The sequence below is a fragment of the Trematomus bernacchii genome, unplaced genomic scaffold, assembly GCF_902827165.1.
Source record: "Trematomus bernacchii unplaced genomic scaffold, fTreBer1.1, whole genome shotgun sequence".
Taxonomy (NCBI): Eukaryota; Metazoa; Chordata; class Actinopteri; order Perciformes; family Nototheniidae; genus Trematomus; species Trematomus bernacchii.
This window is the reverse complement of record NW_022987732.1, coordinates 116,898-139,763: the sequence shown is the minus strand read 5'-3', so window position 1 is coordinate 139,763 and position 22,866 is coordinate 116,898. Positions and strand designations below refer to the sequence as shown.

General features: G+C 39.5%; 1 protein-coding gene across 3 annotated transcripts; it reads right to left on the bottom strand.

Annotated features, from left to right (window-relative positions):
- Positions 1–434: 434 nt before the first annotated feature.
- Positions 435–14,351, bottom strand: gnb3a (guanine nucleotide binding protein (G protein), beta polypeptide 3a). Of its 3 annotated transcripts, XM_034145750.1 has the most exons (10): positions 12,244–12,345; positions 11,651–11,769; positions 11,419–11,526; positions 9,826–9,971; positions 8,879–8,942; positions 7,579–7,741; positions 6,145–6,211; positions 4,668–4,869; positions 2,933–3,149; positions 435–1,479 (listed from the first exon to the last, which is right to left on the bottom strand). In XM_034145750.1, exons 3-10 carry the CDS (start codon positions 11,473–11,475, stop codon positions 1,373–1,375), a joined length of 1,023 nt encoding a protein of 340 aa, XP_034001641.1. In that variant the 5' UTR covers positions 11,476–11,526; positions 11,651–11,769; positions 12,244–12,345; the 3' UTR covers positions 435–1,372. The 3 variants fall into 3 exon arrangements, with proteins under 3 accessions (XP_034001641.1, XP_034001643.1, XP_034001642.1); XM_034145752.1 differs by lacking the exons at positions 11,651–11,769; positions 12,244–12,345 and adding an exon at positions 14,170–14,351; XM_034145751.1 differs by lacking the exon at positions 11,651–11,769.
- Between the last annotated feature and the right edge of the window lie 8,515 nt (positions 14,352–22,866).

Sequence of the window (22,866 nt, the reverse complement as noted above, 5' to 3'; positions counted from 1 at the left end):
TCACGTCCAAAACAGTCGGGCATTGTTTCTGATAGCAACTTTCTGATCGGGCCGTGGGTCCACATTTCAGATATTACGTCATATCGGACGCAAATCTGGATCAGCTCCGTTGTAGCCCCGTTTTTAGAGATTTGGGTACGGAGGAAAAGAGAGAGGGTTTTATTTTCTGACGCTGCGTGAGTTCCCTGACACACCGGGGACACATATTTATGTATAAAAGACATCAAAAAGTGCATTTTGCATGATAGGTCCCCTTTAAGTTAAATACTTGAGTAAATGTACTTTCTACATACATAAAACAAAACAGCCTAACAATCCAGACACAGTCCAATTATAGTTTCCGACACAAAGATTCTAATTGATCTGTGTCTCTGGGTATTGTGAACTAATAACTAACAGAAGGCCGCGATAAGAAAATAAACAGAAGACGTGAGTAATGCAGAATCCCATGTTTATTAGACAGTCATTAAGAAAGGTAGTATTGCTTTACTTTATCGTGTATCCAGCGTTGGAAAAGAGGCGGTCCGAACTCGAGTCGGGCCGTGGATATTTTTTCTGTTTGTACATCGTTGAAGTGTACCACGCAGAGGAAAAAGTAAGCGTTCACATACAGATTTATTTCTCACACAATAGCCTTCATCATCCACTCATACGCAAAGTCCTCCTGGCCTGAGACAAACGGGGTCATCTTTTTTTTTCTTCTAAGTGCTTAGTGAACCGTGAAAACATGTCATTATCCCAAAGCACTTTTCAGGTCTAGCTACAAGGGGAGGGGGGGTTAGGTCTAAGTGATAAAGACCTCAAATCCTGGTAAATATTGTCACTCAATCACATACAAAACAACTCAAACACTACTGCAAACTAGAGTTTTAATTAAAGTAAGAAAAAGGAAGTAAATGTAAGCATCTAGGGGGGGAAAACTAGGAACAAACAACAATCTGACACAACAATTCTCCTATAATTCATGACATAACTTATGCTTTGATATAAAACACAGCATATACGCTGAGCTAGTGAACCCTAACAGGCTGAAACTGGACTCCTCCATCGCTTCCAGTGTGCTACCATTTCCATTTGGCAACTGTTCTCATCGGGTGAAACGCTGCGATAAATGTGCATATGTTTATTTAAACCGCGATATAATAAGCTATTAATTAAAGAGGAATGATGTTTTACTGAGACCCCCTAAACCCCCCCCCCCCCAGGTGAGAGACATCTTCACATTACTCCCCTTCTCCAACGTTAGATAGGACTTGGCACAATTGAAATACCCTCTTCTCCCTCAAACTCCAATTTCCTTTTCTTTCTTTTTAAATCTTCTTCCCTCTCTCCCGGGCCTGCTCTTCCTCTCTCTGCTCGATGAAGAGGAGCCTCAGTTCCAGATCTTCAGGAAGCTGTCCCAGGACCCTGTGCAACACGCCATCCCGTCTGTGGAGACCCCGATGCAGCTCACCCTGTTGTCGTGACCCGCCAGCACTCCTACGGGGGGGGGGAACGTCAGTACACCTGAGTATTGCAGTATTATGTTTCCTGATCCAGTGAGTTACTGAGTGAACAGAATAACATAGCACTTTTGTATTTGTAATATCATCTATTGGATTATCAATACAGTATGTCAATAGTTTTGGATTAACTCAACATTAAAGATTGAAAATATTGGACTTTATACAAAAAGAATGTATGAAGCCACAATTGTATCTCTTTAAACATTTCAAAACAGGTAAACGAATAAAATGTATCCAGTATTTCACGAGTTAAACGCCTTAATTATCATGAAAAAAGTGTAATATTTCCATATTTCTAAAACATAATCAAACATATTATCAAGCACCCCCCTTCAAAATGTAAATATAATCTAACTGCACATTTGTCAAAAGTATTCTGGGTTCATTATAGCTACTTATTAGTTGTAATCTGATCACATCATCCTGATTACATGTCACATATTGCTACCTGAACACTGGGTATTATCAGATGGCACAAGTACACACATCCTTTACTCAAGTAGAAGTACAGATACTCGTGTTTAAAAATACTCTGGTAAAAGTAGAAGTACTGACTAAACTTCTTTACTCAAGTAAAAGTAAAGAGGGCTTTGAAATGTACTTCAGTAAAAAGAACCCATAACTAGCAGCTGTTTTAAAGAGTACCTGACCTCCCTTTATATTAAATATTATATTATTCTTTAGAGAAGACCAGGAAATGATGGATACACGGATCGTGTTCAAATCAATAGGCACGCAATGACTCTAAATAATAATGATCAGGCCACCAAACACACATTCAAACTAAAGGAACCAGCCTGTTTGGAAAATGTAAGAAGTAGAAAGTACAGGTATTTGTGTTCAACATGTAAGAAGTAGAAAGTACAGGTATTTGTGTTCAACATGTAAGAAGTAGAAAGTACAGGTATTTGTGTTCAAAATGTAAGAAGTAGAAAGTACAGGTATTTGTGTTCAAAATGTAAGAAGTAGAAAGTACAGGTATTAGTGTTCAAAATGTAAGAAGTAGAAAGTACAGGAATTTGTGTTCAACATGTAAGAAGTAGAAAGTACAGGTATTTGTGTTCAAAATGTAAGAAGTAGAAAGTACAGGTATTTGTGTTCAAAATGTAAGAAGTAGAAAGTACAGGTATTTGTGTTCAAAATGTAAGAAGTAGAAAGTACAGGTATTTGTGTTCAAAATGTAAGAAGTAGAAAGTACAGGTATTTGTGTTCAAAATGTAACAAGTAGAAAGTAAAAAGTCATCAGAAAAATAAGTAGTGGAGTAAAGTACTGATACCAGAAAAATGTGCTTAAGTACAGTAACGAAGTATTTGTACTCCACTACTTCCCCCCTCTAACCCTCTAATTGGTATACACCCTCCCCCCTGAGCCACAGCCCCCACGTTACCCTCTCTGTTTTCCTCCCTGTTTTCCTCCCTGTACTCACCCACTCTCTCGGCCTTCAGCATGTCCCAGATGTTGACGTTGAAGTCGTCGTGCCCGGCCAGCAGCAGGCGTCCTGACTTGGAGGGGGCGAGGGAGGTGACCCCGCACATGATGCTGGAGTCCTGGTAGGTGAGCAGCTCCTGGTCGGCCCGCAGGTCGTACAGCTTGCAGGTGGCGTCGTCCGAGCCCGTGATCACCGCGTTACCATTGGGGAAGAACTGGGGGAGAGAAGAATCAGATCAGAATACGTGTGGCGGCTCAATTTCCAGTTCAGTTTATGTCGCAGAGAGGCTAAGCTTGGCTGTATGCTGCGACGTGTTTTCAATGAGAAAGTCCATACTGAAGTAAGATAGTTTGACGATATTTAAAAAACAGAGTAGGGGACAAAGACGGTCAACAGAAACAACGTCAGCACAAGCTCACCCTCTGTCGTCCGCACCCGACATGAAACAGGTGACCTAAATACACAAACCACGACCATGTGACGATTGCCGGAAGTGCTCAACAAACACAAATAAAAGTGACGTAAACAAATAATAATAATACAAATAATGGACTCAGGCTAAGTAGCATGTGTCACCTACAATACCTTTATTCGTCCCACAGACGGGACATTTACACAAAGGGTTAGAGAGTGGAGGACAGTGTAGTGAAAGATAATACACATATCTGCTCTAACCATAAATATGTTAGTGTTTTCTTTTTGCTTTATTATAAGCCTTAATATTATTTTATAATATGTTTGTATTGAATTGATTTCTTTATTATTTCTTTATTTATACGTACATGGTTTTTTTTGGTTCACAGAAAAAAGCTTTTGGATTTAAAGCATTCAATAAGGCCTGTTTCTTTGTCTTGTTTTATTTAAAGGGGACCTATCATGCAAAATGCACTTTTGTACGTCTTTTATACATGAATATGTGTCCCCGGTGTTCCAGGGAACTCACCAAGTGTCAGAAAACACAACCCTCTCTATTTTCCTCCATACCCAAATCTCTAAAAAAGGGGCTGCAACGGATCTGATAAAAACTGATCCAGATTTGAACACTGTCCTGACGTCAGGACGGTGGCGCTACGGCTATTGGGCCAACTCCACCAATCAGGAGGATACCGCCACGGTCATTGCCGTTCGAAAGCGCTGGAGACGCTGTAGTACATATGCCAGGCCAGTAGATGGTGCTGTTCTCACTGAATCTGCCCCTGCACAAACAGAGCTATAAATTGTCAAATTGAGCAAAATGAGGCATGGCTAAAATGCATGATCCGTTTGGTATTTTGAAAAAAATATGGTCCTACACTATATTATTCAAATATAGCATGATAGGTCCACTTTAAAGGCTTAGAGCTACTTTGATCAAAGCAGACAAACTAAGTCAATAAATTAAAAGTATATTTAAAAAGTGTTTCTGTTTTCCTGCTGACGAACACACCAACAAACCAAAAGAATATCTTATCTCTTATTTTGTGGCCATTTCGCCTTTGTTATAAATTAGACGGAGATATTTTAAAGGGGGACATTGTGGATGACAAGATGCAAAGTCACAGGTTGGATTTGAACCCCGCTCCAATGCAGTAAAGACTCAACCTCAGAGCATATCCTGAGCCTCTTTTGAGCAACAAAAAAGTGAGGTTTCATCTGATTGTCTCTCCTCACGGTTGATTGCACTTAGTCCCTTTGTTTAACAGCCTGAGCTAAATGAAATGCACGAGTGATGTAACGTGTAAATCCTCCTCACCCCGATAGCGTTGATGTCGCTCTCATGGCCTCCGAAGGTCTGTCTGCACTCAGCCTCTCTGATGTCCCACAGTTTGGCCGTGAAGTCGCACGCTCCTGAGATGAAGAACTTGAAGTCTGGAGACACGCCCAGAGACATGGCGTCGCCCTGATGTCCCGCGAACACCGTCTTCTGGGTCCCTGTCTCAATGTCCCACAGTACGCTGCAAGGAGACGCACAAAGGTTACTCTTATGTTTTGATGAGAGAGAGAAAGCTTCCGGTGGTTACAGCAGCTCCTAATCACCACTGAGTAGTTTCCTTATATTGACTTTATGCATGCTTCTTAGGTAACATCAAGCTCTTTTCTGCTGTAACAATGTACATGTCCCCTTTGTGGGACTGATACCGGTATTCTGATTCTGAGATAAGTTGCAGCATGTTTTTTGTTTGGTTACTAAAACTATAAGGCTGACACCATATAGAACGTTTCTTTACTAGATTATAACAAAATAGCTTATTTGTCAGTTGTTGTAAAACTATGTCAGAGCTTAGATACACTAAATGGCTGGGAATTGTTTTAATAACATACTCTTGCAGCATTATTCCACCATATTTTGTATTTGTTTTTCTTATGTCTTAAGAGCATTGTATGTTGTACTCTTTGGAGGAGCTCCAGACTTGCATTTAGATCAGATTCTATATACTTTTATGTATCCAAAATTACACATGAGTTAAAAATAAATTCAACATAAAAAGTCAATATATACAAATTGAATAGATATATATATATAGAGAGAGTTTGTGTAATTTGTGGCTTCATTTTCCCTTTCAATGTGTCTGTTTATTGTATCGTACCTATTTTAAATCAATGTTTAGACTGATTAAATGTGTTTGGATTATTACTAGTCAAAGGTAAATTAGTTTCAGGGTATTTGTTTTTTCTTTTATCTTGTAATGTGTCTATATAACACTAAACTCTCTCCAATTCTAGCTGTGTTAATGTGTTAATATACATATACACATATTGTAGTGTGTGGGCCCCTTTTAATAAGCTTTGGATAGTTAATCAGGGTGTCATGTTTAGATATCTCCATTATGTCTTATGTGTACTTTAACTGTTTGTGACCCAAAGAAATGAATTAAAATGCAAAAATAAATCACAATAATGATATTGCTTCGTTTTTAGTACGTAGAATTCAACATTTAAAACACAAGTGTAGGGAGGTGGAAAGAGGGGAGACTGTAACCATGAGTGTAGGGAGGTGGAAATAATAGAGACTGTAACCATGAGTGTAGGGAGGTGGAAAGAGGGCAGACTGTAACCATGAGTGTAGGGAGGTGGAAAGAATAGAGACTGAACTGAGGAAAAACAATTACACTAATGGATAGTGAGATTTAAAAGGCCCGGGATTAATGACACAATATTATTATACGTGCAATATTGTTTATTAAATCAATACGGGAGCATAACGTCAACCCTTTCAGAATCCTCCTCACCAGGTGCAGTCTCCAGAGCTGGTGATGATCTCCGTGTCGCTCAGGAAGCGACAGCAGGACAGGTAACCTGGGGAAACAACATATATGTTTTTATTTTGTATTTATTGACCTGGTTTGTCGATACATGTACTTTGCTCAAAACACAAAACTCACGTATTTACGCACCATATTGTATTCCTTAATTCTAAAACATTTGGATTTCTTTTTTAACGTGAATGGAACACAGTAAGGAGAAAAGAATAAGGAAAACAGAAACATATAACCTACATAAGTACAATTATATATAAAATAAATCCCTCCTCACTCACTAGTGCAGGGGTGTCAAACTCAAATACACAGTGGGCCAAAATAAAAAAATGGGTACTAGTCGAGGGCCGGACTGGTTCAATGTTTATTGCAGAACTTATTGAAATGAACTTATTGCCCATATTAAACCTGGAACTAACACAGCTTAAACTATTGCCTATAAAAACAACATTAAACATTAAATAATCAGTTGCATTCATTTCTTATGGCTCTATCTGCAGAGTCATTTCTTATGATTACATTTTCCCACAGGCCAACAGCTTCAAAAAAACAATTTCCCTCAAAGAACAAACCAAACATGCCCTGTTGTCTCAAGAAAGAAAGTGCAGAAGGAAACATCCATTAAAACTCAGTGTGCTGCTCTGTGATGCTAGTTCAAGCCAGATACTTGGCATCTCATCTTGGGTGCAAGTTCATCAATGTTTGGGGTCAGGCTCTGAGCTGAGGAAACCCTCAGGATTGAGTGAAGGTGTGCGTGCAATATACCGGCGGGCCAGATCTAATAGTAATTAAGAATTATCCTGCGGGCCGAAATTAAATCCACCACGGGCCTGATTTGGCCCCCGGGCCTTGAGTTTGACACATGTGCACGACTAGTGTATCCATGGAACTGCCCCTCCCTACCTCAAGGAACTCCTCACCCCTCATACTTCCTTGCGGACCACCCGCTCCAGCAAATCCAACCTCCTCAGATTATTATAAAAACAGCCCAGATACTAATTACAAATCAAATACATCATTATAATTAGAGATATAGTGAAATACAAAAGTACTGAGCGAATGAAAAGACAGTAAGGAGAAAATAAAATAAAAAAAGTAAAAGAATAAATAAGTAAATAACAAAATTAATAAAAAATATGAAGCGTTCATAAATTAATACAAATTATTATAAAAGAACATAACAATTCAAATACATATTTATAATAAAAGCGATGAAAGATAAGATTAATTCAAAACGGTGAGTGAAAGACAGCATGGGTCAAATTAAATGAATAATAAAAAGCAGATTACTAATTGAACACATATACATATTTATAATGATATATAATTATAATATAAAAATATGGACTTCTAGAAAAAGTGGATAAGACTCAGTGAAGAGCGTCTTCTCATGTTTTTTCTCCCCACCTGTGTGCGCCGCCAGCTCCCTCATGACCTTGACGTTCCCGTCTTTGCCCTTCAGGTTGTAGATGGAGCACATGTTGTCCAGACCGCCGCACGCCACCAGGTTCCCCGAGGGCGCGTACGCACACGTCATCACCCACGACGACTTCAGAGGGATGGCGTTCACCTGCACGAGTTGTGTGAGTTAGTAAACAGATGTATCGACCCCTCATTAGCTCCCATTCATAAATACTTGTTGTATTTAGAACTCAAAATAACACAGAGTTTTTGGGGGTGGGCAGAAATTAACATTTAAAATTAGTAACAGGATGAAACTTAATCAGCACTTTTCAATATCTGCGCACTTTCTGCTGTCAGTTGAACTGATCTGGGGACAAACAGGAACTCTTCAAACACGGAAACTTCCTGAAGGATTGGAACATATTGTACTCACAGGACTTCAAAAAGCAAGTAGTGTCCTGTCTTTATGTATTTCAGTTCACTAGATTGGTCTGTATTTTTGATATTGTGAATGATTTAGATATACTATTGATATATATTTGTCTGCTGTTGATGTGTAAATATTTACTGTTTACAATACTACTACTTTACCCACTTTTGTAAAGTATTTAGTATTCTATGTTTATATATTTGTAGTATATAACATAACACATTTAATGCAATATGATGTCAACACAATATTCATAAAGTGGCTCCACTGACAAATTAAAACTCTGAAACGCTCGTACATGCATTGGTTAGTGGTAAACATATTAAATTATAATATTCTATGATAATAGAATAATATGAAAAGAGTCATTCTGCATACTGAATTATTTTACAAGAGAAACTTTAAGTACATTTAGCTGATAATACTTCTGTACTTGTACCTGAAGGATTTGCACATATTGTACTCACACTACCTCAAAAAGCAAGTGTCCTGTTTTTATATATTTTCTGTTTACTGATTGGTCTGTATTTTTGATATTGTGAATGAATTAGATATTCTATTGATATATATGTGTCTGCTGTTGATGTGTAAATATCTGTTTATGTTACTACTACTTTGCCCACTTTTATAAAGTATTAAGTATTCCTTTGGTTATATATTTTTGACTTAGTAGTAGATTGTGTTATCATACAGATTCCTTACTGTTTTCTGTATACGTGATTCTGTATTCTGTACATTGATATACATATTTTCTATTTGATGTGCTTATTTACTTTCAGGTGATGTTATGTAAGGTGTTATAGGAAAGCAAACTCTTCCACATGCCTCACGTGGTATGTGATTATTTTACAGCTCTCCTTCTCCCTGTCCTACCTTGTTGGTCGTGATGGTGTCCCACACGATGAGTTTTCCATCTTGCGAGGCGCTGACACACAGCCTGGCGTTACAATCATAACAAAGATGGAGAAAGAAGACAATTAGACATTTACACCAGGCATGTACTTCGAATCCACCATTTAAAAGTACTTTACAGATTTAATTTACCAACCAAAATAACATTTATTAGTAGAAACCTATCATATTGTGGCTGTAAAAATAAAACATGTGCTTTTTTAATAAGAGTATGATGGATACAGGACATTTCGATTGTGCTGTTTTGTTACTTCTTCACTCGTAACCAGAGGTGGGAAGTAGTGGAGTACAAATACTTCGTTACTGTACTTAAGTAAATATTTCTGGTATCAGTACTTTACTCCACTACTTATTTTTCTGACGACTTTTACTTTGACTTCTTACATTTTGAACACAAATACCTGTACTTTCTACTTCTTACATGTTGAACCCAAATACCTGTACTTTCTACTTCTCACATTTTCCAAACAGGCTGGTTCCTTTAGTTTGAATGTGTGTTTGGTGGCGTGATCATTATTATTTAGAGTCATTGCGTGCCTATTGATTTGAACACGATCCGTGTATCCATCATTTCCTGGTCTTCTCTAAAGAAGAGGGACCAATGAAAACGTTGTCATGTTGCCGTTGTTCAGCATGGAAACATTCATTAGCTAACAATGACATTATTGTTCTATTAATATAAAGGGAGGTCAGGTACTCTTTAAAACAGTTGCTAGTTATGGGTACTTTTTACTGAAGTACATTTCAAAGCCCTCTTTACTTCTACTTGAGTAAAGAAGTTTAGTCAGTACTTCTATCTTGACCAACGTATTTTTAAACACGAGTATCTGTACTTCTACTTGAGTAAAGGATGTGTGTACTTTTGCCATCTCGGCTCGTAATAAATGTGTGTGTGTGTGTGTATTTACGTGGAGTCGGTGCCCCAGTGCATGGCGTAGATCTTGGCCAGGTGACCCCTCAGAGTTTTCCGGGTCTTCAGCTGGACCCGGCCCACCACCGTGACGCCGGCCGCCGCCTCCTGCAGCGTGGAGTCCTGAAACGTCTTACGAGCTGCCTGTGGAGCACACACACACACACACACACACACACACACACACACACACACACACACACACACACACACACACACACACACACACACAGGTTAGTATTTTGTCGTAGTAGTTTGCAAAAACACATAGACAGTGGTATATAATAAGAATAATAAGAATAATAATACATTTAATTTGTATAGCGCTTTTCCTGATGCTCAAAGACGCTTTACATAAAATCAGAAAACAGTACAAAGGAAAAAAAAATCATAATAATAATTTAACACACATTAACTTAAAAACTATAATTAAGTTCTACTTTGACAAACTTTAAGTAAGTAACATATATTTCCACTCCACTAAATTTAGAGACAAATATACTTTTTTGTACAACATAATGTTTCTACATGTATTTGTTAGTGATACAAACAGGATATTATACTTTTCTTTAATAATTAAAAACTGTGAAAAGCAGTGGTGGGATGTAACTAAGTACATTTAATCAAGTACTGTATTTAAGTATAATGCTGGGGCACTTGTACTTCACTTATTTAAATTATTTGTTGTAGTTCTTTGTAACCGCAACTCCACCACTTTTCAGAGGCAAATATCTTTCTTTTCACTCCACTCCATTTACATTTAACACTCATAGTTACTGGTTACTTTGTGCATATATACACATAACACATGTAATGCAATATAATGTCAACACAATATTCATAAAGTGGCTCCAATGACAAATGACAACACTGAAACGCCAGTACATGCAAAACTATATTCAAATGCTTTGGTTTGCAAAACTTTTTATTTCTGGACTTTTACATGTAATGGCGTAACTTAAAACCACAATATTTCTACTTTGACTTAAGTAAAGGATCCAAGCAGTACGTCCACCTCTACACCGAGATATTAAAGATTTCAAATCATGTCAAAGTGAGAGGCACGTAATGACAGAAATAAGCCAAATTGTTAATAATAATATTGACGGTCCTTCTGACGTTTTATTTTATGATGCAGAACGGCACTTCTATTGGTTCTACATTGACAAACTATATTTCAATTATCTACGATACGGTAACATTTCCTATGATAAAATATATAAAATGTGCCATTCTGCGAACCGAGTACTTATACGTTTGCCATTTGAGGTACATTTTGATCCCAGTACTTTTACTCCAGGGACCTGTTAGATCATTCTTAATGAATTTATAAAATGCCGATACATGTCAGTGAAATGAGCCACACATCCTCTCACATATTTGTTAAAAAGGTATTAGAATTTGTCAGAAAATGTAGCATTTTAACACCATAGTATTTCAACTTTTACAAAACTAAAGAATCTAAGCACTCTGTCCACTCAGCGCAGAGATATTAAAGATATGAATTCAGGTCGAAGAGAAAGGCAAAGCCCCGTAATGACAACAATAAGCTGCATTGTTTATCAAAGACGATATGTTTCGGTATACTGACAGTGATCTGGTCTTTCAGATTTTCCATCTCCTTTCGCAATTCCTCCATTTCACCCATGGCGCTGGTCGTTAGGTCACCAGTGGAGACAGGGAGAGAAAGATGATGATCCTGAAATCAAGACAACAAAAACAGACATTAGTCACAGTGAAATCCCCGTCTAAAAATAAGACGCAGTGTTTCCTGTCAAGAAAAAGAGAGAAATACTTCATGCTGGAATTGTACCTGCTCCTACCTGAACAATTGTTATTCCTCCCTAGCTCCAGTCTCCAAGTGAGCGCTATTTTGCAAGTCAAACTGGCGCTCGTCTACTTTGCAAACTTTCATAAACAGGCAGGACCCACACACGCAATCCTGCACACACACACACACACACACAACACACACACACACACAGACTGAGTATATGAGCTTGACATTAACAAAGTATTTGCTCTTCAGGTGACGAGACATCAATGGAGAGCACACAACTTCTCCCTGAATGCACACACAAACCAGTAAGTCCTGTAACAACAATGTCAGCAGCTCCAACTTCTCAACACATCATTCACAGCGCTAACATTTAACACTCCAGCGAGCGCCCACTTTAATATAATAACGGCTATCGAATTAGGTTAATGTCGTGATTAAATGAGCAATGTTTGGCAGCAATCACCTTAATGGACAGACAGGGTGGACAATGTCATCAAAGCCACACAAGCTGATTTCACAGAAACAAAAGGACAATAACTTCATGAAAAAGCAGCAACATCTCAACACGTGTTAAACAAGACTTATCCTCCTCTTGTGTGGATCTAATTCTCACTATGCTATTTCCTTTTATCTTACCTTGATATGAAGAAATACTCGCGTTGATCTTATCACATGCGTCCCTCTGTCTTTCACTATTTGAATGAGTGTCCCTGTCAAAATACATGACCAAGTGCATTTGCCTCTAATTTGTTTGAAGTGAAAAGGAGAGGAAGGGAGTGAAGGAGGGAGGGAGTGACTCTGGAAGAGAAAGATATTTGCTTTAATTGTTTTGCCACTGGGCTTTATGCTTTATCTATCTGTAATGCCTGGAAAGGATGTGTTTAAATACAGTTAAAGGGCTGATTTACGGCCTTTTATAGTAGCACCTCTGAAGACAGTAACAGGGGATGTTTAGGCCTTTGGTTCCAGATGGTGAACTGCCTTCAATAGTGATTGTCGTAATGAGTGTTTTAGTCGTGCTATTAGCCTTTTGCCATTCTGTCCCTTGGACCCTGCCATTGTTGCATGTGATTAAATGACAGATAGGGCTTGCTGGATGGTGAAGTGCATTAACAGCCACAGGATAGGAAGGGAGGGAGGGAGGGAGGGAGGAGGGGTGAGAGAGGGAGGGAGGGAGGGAGGGGGAGGGGGGTAAGAGGCGAGAGGCAGGAGAGTGAGTTTTAAATCCTACTGGCTGAGATTTTAAAGGGAAGCCTTTTGAATCAAATCTGCTCTCATCCGATTACTGACTGCTCTTTGCATCTGGATAAGAGATGGAGAAAGGGATGGGGATGGTGGGGCGGGGGGGGGGGGGAGGGGGGAGATAGTGGGATGAGAATGAGGGAGGGGGCAGATGGACGACGCAGGGAGAGTTTTGAGGATGGCAGCCTGTGAAAGGTGGAGTGTTTTCGGGCCTGTGAACTTGAGACAGCTTGCACATTTATCCAAAAAGCGCTTTGTCTAATTTGTGGTCCAACAACAAAACAGGATCTTCAAACATGGCTGTCGTTAATTTGATTAAAACATATTTTAATCGATTCATTTTGTGATGTAGCTTAACACACCAAACCATGGTGGTATGATGATATATTAAGTGAGATGAAAACACTGCTTCCTCTGTGACCTGACCCCGGATAAGCGGTAGAAAATGGATGGATGGAAAACACATTTGATTAGAAAAAGATTGAACCACATTGTTCATACTGTTATAGCTGATTGTGAAGTATCTACGACTGTATACAGCTGTTGTGAGCAATGTTTTCAATCAATAACCGGGATTTGTTTATGATAATATGGGATTTTTATGTCATAATAACCTTCAATGTGATAATGTGTAGTTTTTGTCCGCTATTCAAAGCAATATATACACCAAAATGAGACCTAAACTTGACTATATCACAACTCATATCAGTATTAAATAACATATAACACAATCTTGTCCATAGTGCCAGAGCCTAGTCTTCACCAACAAGCCATCTTCCCTCCTTTATAAAGTGCATTCATTTCAAACCCTCTGAAGTTACATTTTCCACGACGCATGACACATCCACACAAACAAGCTAGCACGGTTTTATGATGCAGATTATGTCGGACAGTATTAACAAATCAGACAACAAAGGGAATTTGTTTTTATCACAGATTATCAATCTACACGACAAAACCTGTGTTGTCCGTGATCCGATGTAAATCCCCCTGCTGTGTGCCATAAACACGAAGTATTCAAGTGCGTTTAAATGTGATTTGAGTGGCATCTCCATATTTGATAATGTCTTTAAACGTACTGTAAGATCACAAGTATATGATATTGTAAGGATCTTTTAACTATAGGGGTATTACTTGTATTATATTTAGGTTAAGGATATATCACCATGTCAGTCAAAAAGCTCAGGATTTTTACTAAATTATAACAAATCTTGGGGATAAATGTCAGTTTTTATCCAACCTTTGCATGTGATCCATCATCCGAGCAGTTTGACACAACTTCCAGGAACCAAATATGTAAACACAGGAGCATCCACTCACCGATAAAGAGACTCCTCGGGGTGTTTAGGCAGATCTTAAATCACTTTTCCTCCAGCGGTCTCCCCTCTGCTCGTTGTCATAAGTTCAGCCGCCCTGTGATACACTTTCTCCCGCTCATTCACTTTTGGTGTCACACACACACACACACACACACACACAGTGGGATATTCCTCCGTCACACACTCTCTCCACTGCTCCTATGAGGAACAGATGAGGATTGGAGGGATGAAGGGAGATCAGTGATGAGGGGATAAACCCTGGGATGGACAGACAGAAAGAGGGGTGGGGGGTGGAGGTGGGGGGGGGGGAGTAAAAAGAGACAGAAAGGGAGAGGAGACTGTGGGGGAAACCAAACAAGGTGCAGAGCTACGTTATGGGGTCAGAAGACATAAGCTGGGGGTGAATCCGAATCAAAAACTAAGAGATGGAAATCGTGGAGGGGAGGGAGGGGAGGGAGGGGGGGGGGGGAAGATAAATAGAGGACCTGAGAACAGGGCTTTTTATGGTGCTAAAGGTAGAAGATTTACAGCATGACTGGCAGCAGGGTTTCTGTTTTGTAAACCCGAGGTGAAGCTAAGTTTAGAAAGTTTACGGGCAGAGAGATTGGTGGAAGGTACACTGGTGACACAGAGGAACACAGCAGGGTCCAGGAGAGAGGTCTTTCTGGTTCATTCTCACCGTGTAGAGGTGGAAGAGTCTTAAAAGTAGACGTAGTAAATTGTTAAAATACTCTGTTACAAGTAAACGTCCTGCAATCAATTTGACTTAAGAAGAAGTACAAGTATCGGCATCAAAATACACTTAAAGTAATGTAAGTATGAGATGTGGCCCAGGGCTAAAAGATCAAATACAATTACAAGAGTATTATTAAAAGTGACAACAGAATGTAAAATACAAATCAAATGAGATAAAATACCATAAAAAATACATCTCACTAATTGTCACTATGCAGACAGTCCCTCCAGGCGTGGACACATACTGCTAAAAAGTGCTTTTTTTTAATTATACTGTCCGTCCTTCTTGTTCAAAATTCGTCATTTTGACCTCACGTAACTCCCTGTCTGGCCAAAACACTCTCCAGTTCTGCTCTGGTGGTACAAGTACAAAACAAACCCTAAAACGTAGAGGTTTTTCTTACTCATTAATTTTAGAGTGAAGACTTGGTTAGGTTTAGGGTTAGGGTTAGACATGTGTTGGTTATGGTTATGGTTAAGGTTGTGTGTGTGTGTGTGTGTGTGTGTGTGTGTGTGTGTGTGTGTGTGTGTGTCATCCTGAGCAGGTGTATGGTAGCCACTGCCTGTGTGTGAACGGTTGAATGATGACTTGTTTATGTAAAGCGCTTTGAGGGGTATCAAAGACTGGAAAAGCGTTATGTAAATGAAGTCAATTTACCATTTAATAATCGCCCCTTCCTGTTAGAGAGTGTGCTGTTTCACATTATACAACACAGTGAATCACCTGTTTGTTATGAAACACACTGGGTTGAATAACAGGAGGCAGTGCTTTCAGGCTTTTATGCAGTCCTTTGAATCAGCTGCTGAAGTGGCGTTGAGTAAAAAACTGAAACCTTTTGATTGGTGAGTTTGACTTGCCCTTTATGGAAATACTCATTGTTCTCTCATTGTAGTTTTCCCTATTAGTAGAATGATTATTACCATACTACGGCTTAGTCTTCCTCCCTCTGCAATACACACATACATATTTATTATACTATATTGCACTTCATTTTGTTATTATTTTATGTACGTGTGAATGCTGCCTGTCTTTGTTGTAAGTTGTCTTTTCTGAATGTTTTGATGGCACCTTAAAGGTCCCATGTCATGGCCATTTCTACTGATCATAATTCCATTGTTGAGGTCTACTAGAAGAGATTTAAATTGTGCAATTTTCAAAAATCACATTGGTTTCTCATACAGCATCTCTGTATAGTATGTGTATTCACTCTCTGTCCTAAACGGCTTGTTGGAGCTCCTGCCCCCCCTCCTTGTGAGCCCAGTGTGCTCTGATTGGTCGGGACGTTGCGAGGCTCGCTGCTGCGAGGAGCGGACAGGTTTCCGGGTCGGCAATACAGCGAGACAGCGCGAAACTCATCCTGAGCACACACAAACACTCACAGCCGAAGTAAAAACAATAAGTGTGGCTTGATATTGAGTAAGAAAAAGGTTTATAACGCTGTGAGAATGGGTCTGTGGAGAGCATTTCTCCACAATCCCAACTCGTCTATTACCAACCAGGGAGCTCTATGCAAGTCAATGGGGACTCCCTGTTAGTTAGCCAAGGGATCCTGGTGTGTGAGGTGCTCCGCGGATTGGTCCATTTGGGCCAATCCGGTCATTTGTTGTTGATTTGGGTATTCACACATCAGAGAACCCAGGAAGCAAACAATGGAAAAAGAGAAATCTCCAACGAGGCGTTCTGGGGCAGCATAGACAGGTCTTTTCTGTGTTAGAGTTTTACTCGCTACAGGGTGTACTTTGAGGGTTTGTGACTCTGCAGACCGTTTACATGCAGAAAAACCTTCATAACACACAAGGGGACGGGTAATAACCAGAAAAGCATGACATGGGCCCTTTAAAGGGAGTTTACTCTTCTCGTTGAACTTGTATAATGACAACAAATGCTTCTGATCTAATCTAATCTAATATATTTATTTCATAAGTATTTTAGACAGTTTTCATTGTATAAGCTGAGACAGAAATGCTGCTGATAAAACACTGTTGTACTAAAACTGTGGTTGTGTTTTATTCATAAGATTTAAAAGGTGTCGTTTTTTTACAACCTGTGGACATTTATTCAGTCTAAATATCCTTCCCTTTTTAAATAAGTGCACTGCAGACAAAGTGCAGATCTACCTAGGCAAACAGAGACAATGCAAACAAGTACAGAGTCACATACATGTCCTATAACAGTTCAGCAATTCTGTGTTTCAATTGTAATTATTATTGAATGGTTGGATTTTATCAAATGCAATTTATCAGCATTATACATCTGCCATTGTAACCCCTGCTTAATAAATATCAACATAAACCATTGAAAAACTTGTATTTGTTGACCCCTAGTTTCCATGTTGATCCTTTGGCAGTGAGAGAGGGCTGAACTTTGTCGCAAGCTATGTTTACTTTCTCATGTTGATTGTGTCTAGTATGAGTTTGCTGAACAAACACGGTGAAACAAGATGTGAGTATGTCAACAATGTTAATACAGCCAGCACTAAAAGGTTAATAAATTAAGGTGTATTATCTTGCCTTTTGCTGACATTTGGAGTTCTCTGGAGCTACTTCTGCCTCCTGTTTTCATTACTAAATGCTGTCCAGAAAAGCATTTGAAAGGGTATGAATTCCCACAATTGTCACTATGCAGACAGTCCCTCCAGGCGTGGACACGTACTGCTAAAAAGTGCTTTTTTTATTATACTGTCTAGTATTTTATTATACTATATTTGTTCTTCGTCATTTTGACCTCACGTAACTCCCTGTCTGGCCAAAGCACTCTCCAGTTCTGCTCTGGTGGTACAAGTACAAAACAAACCCTAAAGCGTAGAGGTTTTTCTTTCGGACGGTCATGGATCAGGAGGTAGAGCGGTTATTCTCCAATTTGAGGGTTGTTGGGTCTATCCCAAGATACCCCATATAACCCCCCCAAAAAAAACCTCCAGATAGCCTGGCCAACAGTGTGTGTGTGTGTGTGTGTGTGTGTGTGTGTGTGTGTGTGTGTGTGTGTGTGTGTGTGTGTGTGTGTGTGTGTGTGTGTGTGTGTGTGTATGTGTGTGTGTGTGTGTGTGTGTGTGTGTGTGTGTGTGTGTGTGTGTGTGTGTGTGTATGTGTGTGTGTGTGTGTGTCCTAGCATTACTATACTTGTGGGGACCTAAATCTGTTTACACAGTCACGTGTGGGGACTCGCCTCCCTTATGGGGACAAAATGGAGGTCCCCATGTGGGGAATCTTAGGGTGAGGACTTGGTTAGGTTATGGAAGAGCGTAGGGTTAGGGTAAGGGTAAGGGTTAGGGTTAGGCATGTGTTGTTTATGGTTAAGGTTAGGATAAGTCTCCAGGAAATGCGTGTAAGTCAATGTAATGTCCCCTGAAGTGATGTATACATGGTATATGTGTGTGTGTGTGTGTGTGTGTGTGTGTGTGTGACCTCCCTGTAAAAAAAGGTGCAAAATTAAAAATATCATTCAAAGATCTAGTGGATGACACAGGCTTGTTGTGTGTGTGTGTGTGTGTGTGTGTGTGTGTATTCCACTTGTGTTTGATTTTGTGAATAAATGAAGCTTTCTAGTTTAAAAGTGTTGACCTTTGCCCTGTCAGAGAGGCTGTTTTAGCTGAGCTGACCCTGGATTTGGAGAAATGGACTAAACTGGAGCATAAAACATGAAAAGGGGGCCATTGCACTTAAAATGACACGGATAAAGACAAAGAGGGCAAGAGTTGTTTTGGTTGTCTATTGGATTACAGTTCATATGAAGTCTGCAAAACCCATCAGGGCCACACAACCTTGCTTTGAATAAATGGGGTGTAAGTGGGTGGAGGGAGGGGTGACGGGATTAAATGCCATATCGGTCAACAACTATTGTGACATGAATTCTGAATCATGTTTTTAAACCTCCTGTCGAACTCATAGTATTTAGACAGCATCATAAATGAAGGCCAGAAATCACTATCAGATACCTAATGAGTCGTTCGCGCCGAAAATAGCAGCAATTGCGTGAAAGTGCAACATGCGGGTTGACGCTCGCAGCACTTATCATAATAACAGCACGCCGTGATTCCAGTTTTATAACAACGCCTTTCTGCTAATCACATAAAGTAAGGAAATATGACGTCACGCAGCACTACATTTCATGCTCTTTCTTCATACATAAAGTGTGTTATTGGAACAGTAGACGTCCAGGGCGCTTAGGATATCTAGGATGCATTACTGTATATAGACATAACACCTATTTAGGAGGAGATTAATGCAGACTTTTAGGGTGCTTCGGCCTGTGGGTGGAGGGAAGAGGTTAAAACCGAGGGTCCATTAAACAGGCCTGCGACCCAATTCTGCAGCGACGGGGGGGGGATTATAACACAGGGGGGAGTGAGAGTGTTAATACTGGGCTGTAAACAGTACTTGGTTCCTAATGCACGGGACAGAGGAGGGGGCTGCACTGGTTGTAATGGGAAGGATAAGATGGAGTCGAGTGTCACCGCGCCGAATGATTAAATGATCTCTCGTTGGATTACTATTCCATATTCTAAATGGGGGATTTTTTAAGCTTCATAAACAAATGCACTCATTTATGAGGGATTAACGGTAATCTCTCTATTTCTATCCTTTTCCCCTCCTGTGCACCTCTCTCTCTCTCTCTCTCTCGCTCTGTTCCAGTTTCTCCCTCTCTGCCTCAAAGTGTAGTTTCTGACACAAATGTGCTTTTACAGTTTCCTTCTGATGGGCTGCCGTCTAATCGCTCATTTTATCACATGCTCGCACTACTGACAGGCCGAAGCGTCGAGGAAAGTATTACGATGTTTTTTTAATCAGGGCGTGAGGTGATTACTTAATAGATTACACAGCCTTTCATCTAACTTTTCTGTCCTCTCTTTGAGCCCCTCACTCGTGTGTCATATAGTGTATGAAGCTCATGTGAGATCAGTATAGACTCATATTGATTTATTTTGTATTCTTTTGATATTAAAAAGGAATTGATATCAGCTGCCTTTTTTGTTGTATTTTCTTTTCTTGTATAAGATTGTTTAAGCACTGTGAAAAGCACTATATAAATATAATGTATTATTATTGTTATTATGAAGTGGCTTTGAGTAGATATTAGGGCTGCACGATATTGGAAAAAACTGACATTGCGATATTTTTTTCCCCTGCGATATGAAAAAATACAGGAATTGAAGAAAAAACAGTTTTTTTTGTCCGCAAACCAACCTTTCTTGAACTCGAGTGCGCTAGAATTAGAAAATACACAGCCGGAACAAATCTGCCACTTCCTTACAGAGCCCCTCCTCCAACACACACGAACGTGCACATGACCAATGAGGGCACGAGATAAGTTTGTGCACAAATGGAAGGCTGACAGGCAGGTAGGCCATCCAGTTATTTTAGTCGGGCCGGCTAAAATGATTGGTCGTGCTTTTTACAGTACTACGGCTTCTACAGATGATGTTTTTTTATGGATTTTTTGTCAATGTCGATGAAGGATTTTAGTCACGGACTTCTGGATCTTAAGTTATCAGAGCAACAAGCTGAGCTAGCTCGGTTATCCTGCTGTGATCTGATCAAGAATGATTGTGATTGGTGGTTTGCTGTGCATGCAGAGCCTGCATGTCACTCACTCACGTACCCCTGACATGAGAGCCGCGCAAGTTTTCCTTTCGTAGCAAGCAGCTAAATAATTGTAACATGACGTGTTTGAGTTCATTTGCCTACTTAAAGGTCCCATGTCATGGCCATTTCTAATGATCATAATTCCATTGTTGAGGTCTACTAGAATAGATTTATATTGTGCAATTTTCCAAAATCACATTGGTTTCTCATACAGCATCTCTGTAAAGTATGTGTATGCACTCTCTGTCCTACACGGCTTGTTGGAGCTCCTGCCCCCCCCCCTCCCTGTGAGCCCAGTGTGCTCTGATTGGTCGGGACGTTGCGAGGCTCGTTGCTGCGAGCTGCTACGAGGAGCGGACAGTTTTCCGGGTCGGTGATACAGCGAGAACAAGCGAAACTCATCCTGAGCACACACAAACACTCACAGCCGAAGTAACAACAATAAGTGTGGCTTGATATTGAGTAAGAAAAAGGTTTATAACGCTGTGAGAATGGGTCTGTGGAGAGCATTTCTCCGCCATCCCAAATCGTCTATTACCAACCAGGGAGCTCTATGCAAGTCAATGGGGACTCCCTGTTAGTTAGCCACTCTGCAGACCGTTTACATGCATAAAAACCTTCATAACACACAAGGGGGCGGGTAATAACCAGAAAAGCATGACATGGGCCCTTTAATATCGCACGTCCTAAAAAAGAAAAAACGAAAAAAAAAGAAGTCCTGCGATGTGAATATCGCGCATAACGCGATTATCGTCACGACACATCGTGCAGCCCTAGTGGATACTGAATATTTTTATTTTTTATTGCCATTTTTTGAAGTGCTCATCATGATGTTTTCACAATTGTTAGGTCTATTAATTGTTTAAGCGGTTAATGAAGGACTTTGAAGTATTTTACTGAGCCACAATGTTTATATATTTCATATTCTTGTATTTAACACATTTCTTTGTATCTCAGAAACAGGGAGTTGCTGCTATCTGCTGTTAAATACTGTTGTCTGTGCATTAAAACTCTTCTAACACAGTTTAGGCTTTATAATAACCCATTTATATTAATTCAGTTAGTTATATGTTAGTAATAAGTTGTATGTTACTCATGGTACATCAGTATAGAGTCATATTTCTTCCATTGAATTCTCTTCAAGTGTGATATCAGCTGCTGAAGTAGGGCGATTAATTGTTTTACCCGTAAATTGAGGCCTATAATTTATGTATCAAAGTATTTTACTGGCAGCAATTACACTAATAGTTTATTTATATTATATTTTCACACATTTGTTGTATATCAGACACAAGGACATCTGCTGAATACCGTCCACTAAAACTGCATTTTTTATTCGATCAAACCAAGTTAAGGGTTTTGATTACCCATTCATAATGAGTTGATATTTATTAAGTTAGTTGTGTGTTAGTAATATGGAGTTTAGTACTTATGCGACATCAGTTTTGAGTCATATTTACTTTTCTTTTATTCTCGTCATTTTTAAAAGGGAGTGATCTTGGTGAGTAAAGCTGCTAAAACCAAAGTACATTAGAGGGAGGAGAGCGTTGTGTTTTCTTCACAAACCTTCAACACAGACAGTATAAATACAGCAGACAAGCAGCTTTACATAAAAGGGCAGCAGGATAAATCAAATGACTCAAATCTTTAAAATCAGGTGATGAAAGAAAGAACATCCATAATATTCATCTGTTTGCAACTTACAAATTATTTATCTAATATATCATATTCCAATTACTTGTATATAGACTCTCCTTGCACTATGTATTCTATAGAGAGGCGAAGTCCCTCCCTTTCCGGGGGACCTCCATGGGACCTTATATCGGAAAAAGTATGTGTTGAAGTCAATGGAGAGAGAAAGATTATCTCTCGATCTCGTTTGAATTGAGCCACGAATTACACATATGATGTTTGTCGATTTAAAAGATCATTTTGCAAGTCAAAAAAAAAAAAATGTGTCGTAAAACTGTGAAGTAACACATTTTTTGTGTGAAACCGCTCAATGAACTACATCTCCCGTCTCGCACCACACACCAAGACGGCCGTCACGTTGGCACATTTCACTTCTTTCTTTCAGAATGAGGTGAAAAGTATTAAAAGAGGTGAAAATCACTCCAAGTCTGGGCATGTTGAGAGCTGGACATACACACAAGGGGAGTTAGTCGGTTCATAAGAGCCAGCATGCAGGACCGGGACTCTGGGATTTGTAGTCTTTCTAGTTGCGTATTTTTCATAGTCTTATATTTCAACAGTTTTACGACAAACTGTGACTTTTTTGACATGGAAATTATTATTTAAGATTGACAAACATCATATGTGTAATTCATGGCACAATTCATACGGGATCGAAAGATAATCTTTCTCTCCCCATTGACTTCAA